The sequence below is a fragment of the Macrosteles quadrilineatus genome, unplaced genomic scaffold (genome assembly GCF_028750875.1).
Source record: "Macrosteles quadrilineatus isolate MER2022 unplaced genomic scaffold, UCM_ALF_1.0 Scaffold_7__1_contigs__length_78375512, whole genome shotgun sequence".
In the NCBI taxonomy this organism is placed as follows: Eukaryota; Metazoa; Arthropoda; class Insecta; order Hemiptera; family Cicadellidae; genus Macrosteles; species Macrosteles quadrilineatus.
Window position 1 is genome coordinate 60,970,266 of NW_026542600.1, and position 14,026 is coordinate 60,984,291.

The window sequence follows — 14,026 nt, forward strand, 5'->3', positions numbered from 1 at the left end:
CTAATCAATGCTGAACAGTACGTTGATTTTTAAGTTAACTAAACATCATACTCTAAAGAACACTTAATATAATTTTATTAAACCCTTTAAATATTAATATAGTATATATATTTTTTTTTTCTCAGAAAAATAACTTTTGGGAACTCTATGTGTATGAATCATACTTGAATGATGAACATCATTCACATGTATGAATCATGACTTTTATATTTATATTTTACCCGATATTATTGAGGATAATAATTGATATAATATAATTTTTTACTAAAAACGCACGTTAATAGTGTGATTTTCAGAAACAAACCTCTTTATTCTCGAATTCCTTGGCTTTAGTGAATTTTTATACAGCAAGATTACGCCGAAAGAAAAACTATTTACAATATATCTCAAAACTAATTTTACAATCTGACTCAATTCCTAAAGTTAAATATTGAAAGATTTAGATTATGGTTGTGAAAAGGCGTGACTCAATATGACTCACAGACTCGCTCACATGACATGGGACTCTTCAAAAGCCTAATCAGCTGATAACAGGACTACAAGAGTCGTAGTTTATCCAAGAGCTTCACTCTTACATTTTCACCAGCAAGCATGTCAGGTAAGACATCACCAAAATAATATTTTAGAAATTTTTCTTACATATTATTTTCATTTTGTTTTTCTAACTTCATATGCCAGAAAAGTTATTTCTAAACCCAATGGATGATATAAAATTAATATTTTCAATTGTTCGTACAAATATGGTGTACATTATTTATATATGAGATTTTAATTTTGTTATAATAAAGATAAAAATACCACAATAAATGTTAGATTGATTTTAGTTATACCAGATTGTGCGGAATTAGTATGGAGAAAAGAATTTGTTAAGATTGAAGCTGTAAGCTGATTACAGTTTATGTAAAAGAGCAATTTGAAAAATTATCTGTTTCTTAAAAGACAATACATGCTTCGCTTTGATGAAATGATTGTTTTCCATATCCAGCTTGTAACTAATTTGTAATTTACTACCACTAGAAATGGTATTATAAAATATTAACATCAACACCTAAAATCGAAATACATAAAAATAATTTAGCTAGCCTTTTTAATCCAATTACTACCACAAAATCACAAGAAATCATATAATTAATTTAAATATAAATTAGGTGCTATATTGAAATATGTTTATTAAAAAACTTTACTATAACTAAAAGTATAACTTTTATCCTTATGGTTCCTGTGTTTGGAAATTGAACTAGTTAAATAAATTACATCAATTTTCCAACACAACATATCTCAATAAAGTAGTTCTTTGATAAAGAAACTATAACGAGGCTTAACTTTAAATAATTCTAATTTCCAAAAGCGAATGAGACCAATGTTCAATAATTGAATGAGAACCAATATATATTTTTTTTAAATATGTGCACAACATCACCATTTGGTTATTATTACTACTTAGAAAACTGCTTCGATCTATGAACGTCACATTATGTACTTTTAAGAATTAAGACATAATCATAAGATTAATAAGCCATCCTCCTCTGAACTCATTGAATCGAATCTTACAACTGCGTAAATGATTATAACATAAGCACACCTTTGTTATCAATGAGATGCATTTAGGTATGAAGGGATAAAGAAATATATATTATAATTACAGTTCAGGATTATACAGTTAGTGTTTTTTTTAAGATAGTGACTTAAATAAAACTTGATAAAACATAATTAAAATAAATTTTTAATTAAAACTAAGACTTAAGGTTTTTACGTTTAGAAGAAATCATTTTAAAATCGATCCTTGTACACATAGTTAGACAAGCTTGTAGATTTTACCTCACTCGAGTATAAGCTTGTTGTAATACATAAAATTTTGGGACTAGTGAATTTTAAAATCTGAATTGCACAACAATTTAATTCCCTGATCCTTATAAAATGAGTTCTGTTATATCTTTGAGCAATATTATTGAAGCCACTTACATTTTATTCCTTATCGATGTCCATAATATCATGTAGGCCTTGGTTTCTTAAAGTTTCATCAATGATCAATACATTTTATAATATGATGATCATGGCAGTATAAAATCGTATGATGGTAGTAGTGTTTTTTGTGATATGATAGTATGTTTTGTACTTAAACATGTATTCATCATTTAACTTCTTGGCGCTATTATAGTACGGTATATATGTATACAGGACGTTACAATGACGATCGGTTACAACCAGTCACATAGTTCAGGGCCAATTCGAGAGTTTTAAAGTTACCTAGACTTTATTGGGTCAATTATTCGTCTTGATAGATGTATGTTTTGTATTTACTATTTTTAAACTGACTTTTTGGGATAAACATGTTTGATTTGGCATTTAGTTTGACGTAATAATAACATGACATGAAATTGACAAAACGAAAGTGAGTTTACAATCGTGGACACGTTTAGTCTAAGCTTGTCTTGCTATAGATCCTTTCATGCGTTGTTGACTAACATAGCTGAAAGTGAAACTAACTTACAGTATTTACAACACACAAAAAAGAAAAACAACTTTTAGCTTACAAGGAAAAATATAAATTTAAAACAAAACTTGGTTGGTGACTACTGAGGTGATGTGCACTCTACTACTTGTTGTCAAGATGTATTTTATGGAGTAGTAGGCTTTTTGAATAAGCCTATCTCGTACTACCCTGGCAAACGTTTTGGTTTATCCGGAAAATGCCGATTTCTGGGGGAAGCTTGTAGTAAAATATCAAAGTTCACTGTTCCTTTGAGGCGGAATCTCGGAATGTCAATTTTGTTTCTGCAGCGTGTATTACGGTTAGGAATATCTCCTCTGGTCTTAAGTAGCTCAATGTTCGACCTATAACATGTACAAGGGAGGGGAATATACTGTCCTATAACAGTGTACACGTTCAGCCTTCTTAATATTGGTCCATAATTGTTCCTAGGTAGAGTACTGGATATTATGGTTCTCGATGCAGATGGTGTAGTCTAAGTACTTCATCACATCCTGAAGCATGGCCACGGAGTATTCTGTAGGTTAGCTTTAGAACAGTCAATGATGTTAATTATGAATGGTTCACTTATGCTACTCTTCAGTCTACTCCATTTTAATACTTTCTTCTTCTCATATTAACTTATTTTATTTGCAGATTACGGGTATGGTGGTGGTGGCTATGGTGGACCCCCTGGATACCCGGGTGGACCTCCTCCACCCCCGGGCTCATGGACTCCGCCAAACAGAGGTAAACCAATTACTAGCCACATTCTGAACCACTCTTTGACTTTGAAACTGAGAACAATTTAAAATGGAATTAAATGAGCTATGGTTATTAGTTTTACAATTAGATTTCATTTATTGCTCACCTTAATCGGTTTAAAGCACATTTAAGGGGGCCCCGTTAATACATTGTAAAACTCCGAGAAATGGTTCTTTAAACCAAAATAGAGAGAGAACCAAGAATGTATTTTTATTTAAAAAACGCATCATTAACCGCATATCTACCATTTAGTTTTTCCACATAACATGTTTATCATTTCATTGATCCAAACAATCTTAATAAACTTAGAATGGAAAAAAAAAACTCTATGTTAGAAAACTATTAAGTTGGTCATATTTAAAATTTCTAATTGGCGGCCAATTTAACTTGTATAGCTTAAACGGTTTAAGAGTATGCCAATTTGATTAAAAATGCCAAAACACTTTTATTTTGGATTTAAAATTTCCTATCAAACGACACTAAGTTAAAAAAGATCGAATATCAAATAGGTGAAGAATCACTACTTTTAGTTGTAAATAAGTAAAAATGAGGAGCACCGTGACTAGCTTATGTCTGATTTAAAAAATTATACAAATTAATATCCCCTTATTATGAACTTTGTTTTTGCCCCATGACATATTTTGTCAACTACCATTTGCGTGCATCAACTTAGTATTACAGTTTAACCCGTTGAATGACTGTATTCAATAGAATAGATCTGTGACATCAGTATGTCAATTGTCTGACTTTAAAATCACCATTCCATTAGTCAATGAGATGATTAAACATAGCTCTGATGTCATCGATTCTTGGAAAATTTCCAGTTTTATGTTATCTTATCAAGTGAAGTTATTTACATTTGTGGTTTGGTTTTATTTGTCAAATATAACCTAAATCATTCCAATGACAAACCCAGTCTTCTGAGTTGTGCAACGCACACAAAAATATTGCACTATCTACTGCGCCAAGTGTTTTCATTACGTCAACGGATTTTACTGCACTTATCTTTGCCACATTGGCTGATATGTGTACACTTGTGGCATGAAGTATTACAGTGCTAAAGTTTATTCAGTTTTTTTAAGCCTTCTTGATTTTTGTTAAAAGCTTATCTGTTGTTTAACAAACTTTACCAGGTTGTTTTACTGGTTTTCTATTACTACAGCTTCAGTTATATTACCTGAAGAAATGCTAATTTTCTGCAGCACGAGACAGCTTTAATTTTTGTTCTTCAATGGTCGGAGCGTTTGACCAGACTTGCCAGAATATATTTCGAGGTTTTAAAATCTGATCTGTTTTAATTTGTGTAAAAAAACTTATGATACCTAAACAAATTGGTTAGGTTGACTTATAACGAATTTCCCATACAGGGAATAAGCTATTACCGTAGGTCTTATGGTAAGACCTGGACCCGGGACCGATTTACTTTTTCTTTTTGATGTCCTCGTCACCCCAGGTACTCGTTAAACCTAATGTTTTTGAAATAGTTTTAAGTAAAAATCAAATCAGGCAAATGAAAATTCACTTAGTCTGCAGGTTTGCTGCGGCGGGGGTATTTTTATCTTCAGAAGTGTGTATTGTTTGAATTTTTATAATATTTATATCGATTTTAAGAGTAAATGTTGATTATTTCTGTACATTGTGTTGCACCTGTCAGACGGTCCGTCCGGCAAATGACTAAAGTGTTTGTATACAGATACCCTGTGTGGTACCTGAGTATGCACAAGGAAAACTTCAACAATATCCACTTTTTTTCTCTTATTTTATGATAATTGCGAGTTAACCATCACTCTACTAAAAATGGTAGAGCTTATATTTGGAGTTATTTCTTATGCAATACATGGTACTGATCATGTAGTATTCTGAACTATTCTATTTTAGTGTACTGCATGTGCATTATTGACATTGGCAATGATGTCAAATTTAGTTAATTGTTTGTGTGGATTAAACACCAATCTTATGAAGATAACATATTTCTTCAGTGATGGTGATAACTGAACTACTTGGGCTGCCATGACACATTGTTACTGAAAATGTAAAAAGTTTATCATGGAAATTTTCAATCACAATAAAAAAATAAAACTGTCCACGTCGTTTCTTATTCTGGAATTTGATCCCGTCCTCAGGCGAGAAAGTATCCCAACATAACAATACAAACTCCACAACAAAGCCCAGGTAAAGCTGGGAAAGCACAAAGAATTCTAGCAAACTTCCTCGTAAGAAGGTATAAGCTACCGTAGTGTTCATGGTAATAAGTAGGCTCGAAACCACTTTACTGATCATCTCAGGGTACCCAGAAGCCAAAATATATTTTCTCGAAGGAGAATCCGTTCGTTGTACCCTAAAAAGTGGGGGTTGTTCTTTTTCACTCAAGTTTTATCGTTTTAGCATCAAACCTAAAACCTCATCGAGCCAATATTCTTCCGTCTGCACTGGCCATAACTGTTAGGGTACAATCCCTTGTTTACTATGGTTGCCTTTGAATACAACGTTAACACAACATATGGGCATTTGCTTAGTATGGAGGTTTTTGAGGTGGGGGTGTAGGTGATTTTAGATATTTCTATGCACTTCATCTAGATAGAAATTTCTATTCTAGGTTACGGACCCGGCAGAGGTTACTATCCTCGACCAGGGCCTCCTCAGTACGGATATGGGAGTCCACCGGGACCCTTCCCCCCACCCCCTGGGTATTCAGGAGGGTGCCCCCCTTCCCCCACTAGCCTTTGGAAACCACCAAACAGAGGTAGTTATTGCTATGCAGAGGGGACTTAATGGGAAAGATGTAGTTCTTCCTATGCAATTCATCCAGATAGCAATTTCTATTCTAGGTTACGGACCAGACAGAGGCTACTATGGCGGCCCTCCAGGTCCTCCTCAGTACGGATATGAGTGTCCAACGGGACCCTACCCCCAACCCCCTGGGTATTCAGGAGGGTGCCCCCCTCCACCCCCTGGCCCTTGGATACCACCCAACAGAGGTAGTTATTCCTATGTAGAGAGGGAGTTAATCAGTATAAATAAAAATTAACACCCCTTGAACTATTCCATGTCGGTGAACCTTGAATTCACTACGATTGACAGAAGAGCAACCAACACAATTTCGCCAGTCTGATATAATATGCTGGGTTAAAAAAATACTTTAATAGACGTCCAATATCACTGAAACTGCTGTTGATGCTAATATTTAGTAATATACAAAGATTGAAATCAACAAGCGTTCATGGTGCAAAATGTTACTAAAATTGCATGATTGCAATATGCCCAAAACACAAGAGGTTATGATTTCTATAACTTTCTGATTCCACAATCATTCCACCAGTCATGATTATGGTACCCACAAAAACAATGTCACTCCATACTTTATATTAACTGATATTCAGGAGACATATTTCTATATGAAGCCAGCTTGCTTGTACTTGTTTTGTTAACTTGTGTTCTCCTGTTTCAATTTCATAGTTGGGAACGTCGGAAACTAAATACCAGTAAACAGAATATCAATCGATTAGACTGTCCCAACGTTTCTTGAATATTGCAAAAACTAACTTAGACATATCTTTAGGACCCCTCTAGGGCTGCTACCTGCCCAAGGAGGGGTTTCTTTTATTTAAAAGAAGAGGTTTACTGTACTACTCTCAAAATATATTCTCTTACAAATTAAAGGTTGAAGAATATCAAACGTAAAAAAAATCTTCTAAGAAACTTTCATGTTTTGTCAGTTTTTTTGCTCAACCGTACTCCATAGATTGAGGTTAACACATTTGAAATGCCCTGCTAGGACACTGTGACCTCCCTGCTGGCAATCGCGTAGATGTTTAGGTTCAGTTGACAGCTTAAAAATGTTAACCACCACAAGCACAGTAGCCTTCAAAGCAAAGTGTATGTAAATGTGTGTAAACTGCAAGTCCCCTACGTTGTCGTACATATTGATTACTGTTCGGTAAAAGCTGACATTCTCAAAATGCTGCTTAATGATGGAGCAACGTGGTAAGAAAATCAGGCCGTAGGACAACACTTCAATTGGGTCTTCAATTAGTACCCTATATTTCGGACAGAAGATGTTTTCTTAACACAACATTTTCATGTTAAGAGTAAGTTTACCTTCATCTGAAGTTCGTTTGTGTGTTTGTAACGTTGGGAAATTCCGAAGATAACTAAATACATCATCCAGTTGTTTTTCATCCACGTTTCATAATACTACTTCGTTCTGACACATCTTACTTATTTATATTCACCTGACTTACTTGACGAAGTAGACGTGTTTGCTTGGATAATTGCAGCATGGTGCTCGGCCAGGATTTTGCAACAATGTCCCAAGCTGGAGTCACCTTCTCCCAGGACTTTCTTGTTGGTTACATTTTCTTACACAATCCTTGAACAATGGTTACTGTTACTAAATTTCCCTGCAATATGTTCCAGAGGCAGGTTTAACTTGTTTCAACGCTGTTCTTTTGTGAAAAGGCCTGTCGTATCATTTTTTACCAACCAAACCCATTGTGTAAGTTTTGCCTTTCTCATTACCTTTTGCAGGTTACGACTGGTACCAATGGGAGCGTCCGTCTCATTGCAGAGGAGAATTCCACTGGATCCACTGTGAGCCGGGCCAGATACCATATCACGCTGTACATGCAGGAAGAGACAAGGACGGAGGTCCCCTGTACGCTGGTAGAGCTTACTACGAAGGAGATTTGCTTCCAGCCAAGATCGCACCTTCTCATCACAAGGCTTACGTGCCTTGGGGAGGCAAGGAACATGTAGTCCATCAGTTTGAGGTGAGGTTATTTTATATTCGTCACATCCTTTAAATTAACATTGCTTTTACACCTTGAATTGAACAATCTGCGATATCCACATGCTTTGGAGGTCTACGGTGTAGAAAACATCCCGATATTGTACATGAACCATATATCACTTTGCCAGATAAGTAACAGTCAAGAACTTGATGTTTACTCGACAGTTACATTCAGGGACTGGTCAACATTTACCATTACATCTTTTAGAATATAAACGTAGTGTTTTCAGATAAAAACCAGAGATAAATAAAAGGTTAAGAAATCAGTTGATATCTTGTGGGCCAAAATTCCGCTATTCTCTTTCAGGATAAAGGCGAATAACCCAGAAAAAATACGATCAAAAACTGTTATTGTATGAGTTTTTTTTTTTTTTTTTTTTTAACAAAACGCAGGTGTGAGATATATATTATGTGTAGTCAACATAGAACTATGTAGTATCTATGTTCAAAATTTAATTTTCATCCATGAAACAGGTGCTGATCAGCCATCACGCTGCATGGGAGGAAGATCGTGACGGAAGAGTTCCACCCGCGGCAATGGTCATTGGACAAACTGTGGATGGAGAAAACTTGTACATGGGTAGAACAATGCATGATGGGACACTCACTCCTGGGAAGGTACATGACTAGTATACACTATAACTAAAATATGGGGTTGCCTTGTATACTTAAAGTTTTAAAAACAAAATTAGAACTTCCTTTTTTTGGAGTAACGCAAAGACCCTATTTATTATGTTAAGGGTACCAGAGGAGCTTAATGTCAAAGGTGAAAGCCAACTAAAATCAAAGGTTTTATACTTACAAAAAAAAAATAAAAATAATGTAAAACTTCGTAAAAGTAGATAAAAATAACTAACAAGTAGTTTTTTCTAGCATTTAAAACCAAATAGAACAAATATTTGATGATTAAAATGGTTGAGAGATGAAGTATTAACAGAATACAAAACATTTTTAACGCTGTGCATAGGTACTGGGAGGAGATCTGTCTCCGTAGTGCTCGCTCCGACCGCTGTTGGGTTGGAGGAAGGTCTTTTTCTAATTTCGACCTACAGTTGTATAATTGAATCCGTCAGGAGATTAGATGATCTAAATCCTATAGCTCATTCAGTAACGAAAACAAATGCAAAACACATTTTACATGTTCACAAACTGTCATTTTTGAAGCGAATTTTCAGTATAATCCATTATACTAGGGTAGTTAAGTTTTCAGTTTTAACTTGAGTTGGTTTGGAAACTATTGTACTCGTATATGAAACTCGCATTTAAATAAAGGTCTTATTAATTATTTAACTATATTACAATATCGCATGATTAATTTTGTTTTTTTAATAAATATTTTCATTTTCTATAAGTTTTGAAATTTCAGGAGCCAAAGGTAACATAGATCAGCATTCAAATTTAAATCAAAATTATCTGTAATAATGATTTTATGTATTTTCCCAGTGGCAAGAACTAGAATATTTAATAATTTTTTAATTAATTACCTTGAGCCTTTGGTCTTGCAGGATGAAGTTATAATCCTCCAATATATTTCACCACAGTGTGTGGCATCTTCAGGGAGTCTTGAAGTTCTATTTACATATTTACACTTCAAGACTCCCTGAAGATGCCACACATTGTGGTGAAATATATTGGAGAATTATAACTTCATCCTGCAAGACCAAAGGCTTAAGGTAACTAATTCAAAAATTAAATATCTGTAATATTACCAAAATAAATTGAAAACTTCAACTTCACTTTGAAAAAGGGACTAATAATTTTGAAGTGCTGGTTTCGTTTTGTGAATTTGACTCACAGCGAGCAATTTAATTTACCATGTATGGATAAAGGAGATAAATTGGGTATATTACTACCTTTATTACAGCTTAAAAGTCACAGCTCACAGGCTTCGTTACGTTCGTATGGTGAAAGTATTCGTACGCCGTCCATCCTCCGTTCAAAATAGTTCCAAGAATCCACCACAGATGTCAATAGCTGTATCTTCTCTGCTTTCTGCAACAGCTAACCTTACCGGCTCCACATTTATTTATGTATGCTGTCACATAAACAATATATCAAGATGAAGCCACTTCTTTAGATGAGTTACACTTCTATGGAAGATATAGTAATATGATAATAGTTCGCTCGACAAGCAAACGTTTTCATTTGCCCAATAATGATTTTCTACTTAAATGAGTTTATACTGTAGGCCTAATCATACTATGTCTCAATGAAACAGTGTAATTGCTGTATTAATTATCCAAAACAATTAATAAGTAGTAAGAAGGCCTATGATCCACTGTAGATAACTTAATCCTATAATAAACTATTTCATAACATTACAGCTGGCTTTATCTAATTAGTCACACTAAATATAAAACCATTTCTTATAAAATAAGCACAGTTTGTAGCTCTCTATCGAAAGATTTGCCTATCCCTAAGAGGGCTTCAAAGATGTTCTATTGTAATAATTCCAAGTACTTCTCCGATGAATAAAATGATCATATTTCTGCAAATATATAAACAGTTTCAATCCTTCCATGGTACACTTTAAATACGTTTGAACAGCATAACAACACTTCTGAGTATCTGTATAATGCAAAAACGATTTCGGTTTGTATTTTAAACCCTACAAATTATCAAAGTTTGTTTGAGAATGTTTGATAAACGAAAACGTTTGACAATTAAATGTTAAGTGTGGTTGCAAAATATTAACTATTCTATGAATGCTTTTATTTAACCCTTAACCGTAACAGTACTTGATGATTGTGTTGAACATTGTAAAAGTTTAGTCCACTATCCTGAAATAAGGTATGGGATTTGAATAACGTTAACTCCATAAATATTAAATACAAGTCGTTGTGTTAGGTTTAATTCTGTCAAGTGATGGAGCCTACCATTTTACATTGCCTATCCATGGATTAGATAATACGATGATTAATCCTTTTATCACTCGATTTATAATCTTACACATTGGGGAAACGCCTTTAGAAGTTTATAAATACACAACAATGAAACTTTTACATTGCGGATAACATGTTAATACTTTAAATGTTAGTTAGCATTTTCACTTTTCCCTATACATGGTTTACAGAGAAAGTATTGTTTTCGTCATTTTTCGAGTTTTTGGTGGAAAATGGTTCCGTAATTGATACCTGTGTGTATGTATGTGTGTGCGGATGTGTATCAAGCTACAAACTACACCTGTGGTCCTATTTTGATGACATTTGGTATGTGGCTACTAATCCATGTTATTCAGGTGGTTTTTCATTTTTTTTAAATTTTGACAAACTATTTTGGAAGGTTTTGATTAAAGTTTTAAATGTTGTGGTCATTTCATACTAATGATCCTAAATAGGATGGAACAATGCCTAGTGCTGTAAAATGTGCAGTTCAAAAGTTATTTATATTTTTGTGATTTTACCCGTAAAATATCAGTTACTCCCACCGTTTACCCATTATAAGGGTCGTTGATCAGCCAATAGGAGAAAGTATGTGACAGATTGCTGATACAGTTTATTTATAATATTTACGTGTGTTTATAAACCATGCAACCACTCTATTAGCGAATTTCCCTACAGGGAAGTAGCTATTACCGTAGGTCTCATGGTAAGACTTAGGCCCGGGACCGATTTACTTTTTCATTTTGATGTCCCCAGAGGCCAAAAACACCATTCGTTCAAATTTTTATATATGTATATATATATAGATATATATATATATATATAGATTTATATATATATGTGTCCGTCAACACGATAACTTGAGTAATTTTTATCCGATTTTGATGAAATTTGGTTTGAAGGTGTAAGGCGGGATAAACTTGAATGAGTTCGCGATCCAGCATGATCGGACCATGGGAACAGGGTTTTATGGGGGGTTTTATGGGGTAAAAATTGGTTTTTCTCACTTTTGACCCTCAAAACACAAAATTTCCCGATTTTTCTCTAAACCTTCTTAAAGAGCTTAAAAAAACAAACAATTCAGTATATCAAAGTGTTTTTGTACGGTTATTGGTTACGGAGAAAACTAAAAAAATTGTAAATTTAAAATTCCCATGTTATTCTTATGGAGAATATTTTAAAATGTTGTAGTTTGCTTGTTTATGGATATCTTTTGATCAAACTTGGCAAATGTATTCATTTTCTACTAAGCAATAATTATTTTACTTAAAATACACACTTTATTAGTTTCCTTGTAGCAGCAAACCTAGGTACTCGTTAAACCTAATGCTATTTAAATAGATCGATTGAAAATCAATTCAGCCAAATGGAAATTCGCTTAGACGGCAGGTTTGCTGCGGCGGGGGTATTTTTTACTTTAGTGATATTGTATACCACGAAGATTATAACGACTAAGTATCGACAAATGTAAGGAAGAAAATTTTTAAAACTATTGAATACTGTAACACATTTTTATATTTTTCAGATCCAACCAAGTCACAGATGCCTGTACATACCATACGGAGGCCATGAGATAAAATACCATGCCTACGAAGTTCTGATATTGAACTAACGATGAAACAGAATTGGGATTCAAAGAATTAACATAGATTTTAACTAAATTATTAATATTGATATTTTTATTGCATTTTGTTTTCAATTGTTCAAATAATTACCATTACGGATTTAAGTGAATTATATACATAAATAATTTGGAATTATCTTGGTTAAAAGATATAATGTTTTAGTAAGAACCCACCAAGTAAGTAAATATGTCATAACCTGCTTTTTTGTATTCTGGTAATCGTATAAAGAAAACACATATACAACTTATGAACATAATTTAGTTGAATTATTAATATGACACAAGCTAAATGAGGGAATTATTACAAATAATAATCCCTAAATTAAAAGGAAGAAATATTTATAATATGTATCTTACAACAATTATATTATATTAATATATTATCGTTAGTATTCTTATTTCCTAATCAATCCATTAAAATGAACACAAGATTTATAAATTAGAATTTTAATTGTTAAATTCTTAAATAAACGAATTGCTTTACTTACTTCATTTATTTAATTTTATATCATTTAATAATCGAATATTAGTGATAATTTGGCGATACTTCACAGTCATATATGACAGTTTGTAATAAAATAATACACCTTTCTAAACAACAAAATACTGCCATTGGTTAAGCATATACATGTTCCAAGTTCCAACATTCTAACAAAAATAAAATTTATTTTAAAAATAGATTATTATTATTTTTAAATGTTCGTGGTTTGCAAGTATGAATGTCATGAACAAAATATTAAATACACCTCTACAGTGATAACCATTCATAACTTGTAACTCCTGCGCCGTTTTATTCTGTCACGTACGAGTCTTTTAACCCGAGGTTTCACTTGTCAGTTACAAAAGGGAGCGATTTCACGTAAATCTTCATCCATCAAACGTGAAGTTTTGCGTGTACTCAAAGTGAGAAAGAATCATTCTGAGAGCAGATATATAGCAATAAAAAGCTTAGAAAACTGTATTTTTTCTATCATAATAGTAGTTGGTACATAGGCTATTGTCCAAAACATGTATATGTCTCAATATCATAGGTTCACATGTTAATTTAAAAAGATTCTAAATACTCTTACATTTTAAAATCATAAATCATAGATCCATATATAAAAACAATAGGTTTGGACATGACCCAATTTCATCATGTGTGACCAGCATCTTATCATTCACAATAATATAGAATCCAAACAAAAATCAAAATGTAAATATCTTTAATTGTATTTAATATAAAAAAGGAAATAGATGATAGATCAAGATGTTTTAGCTTACCCTCTTCAAGAATAGGTCTTAATTTACATAATAGAAGGATCATGCATCGTGTTGCTGATCAGGTTCATCGCAAAAAAAACTATGTTTTTTATGATAACTCTCACTATAATGATGTACAATTTTTACAAATCTTAATGGATGAGTTTGTTGTGTACCTTCAATTACATCAGAACCATCAAAAGATTAAAAACCTCTGTATTATAGCATTAAGGTTTGGAACAGTTGATATTAAG

At 33.1% G+C, this 14,026-nt stretch overlaps 1 protein-coding gene across 2 annotated transcripts; it reads left to right on the top strand.

The window, feature by feature from the left end:
- Positions 1 to 520: 520 nt before the first annotated feature.
- LOC128998280 (natterin-1-like) lies at positions 521 to 12,913 on the top strand. 2 transcript variants are annotated; one of them, XM_054424341.1, is made up of 6 exons: positions 521 to 598; positions 3,128 to 3,220; positions 6,064 to 6,213; positions 7,763 to 8,004; positions 8,499 to 8,642; positions 12,432 to 12,913. In XM_054424341.1, the coding sequence occupies exons 1-6, from the start codon at positions 592 to 594 to the stop codon at positions 12,516 to 12,518; spliced, it is 723 nt and encodes a 240-aa protein (XP_054280316.1). In that variant the 5' UTR covers positions 521 to 591; the 3' UTR covers positions 12,519 to 12,913. The 2 variants fall into 2 exon arrangements, with proteins under 2 accessions (XP_054280316.1, XP_054280317.1); XM_054424342.1 differs by lacking the exon at positions 6,064 to 6,213.
- The last annotated feature ends 1,113 nt before the right edge of the window (positions 12,914 to 14,026 follow it).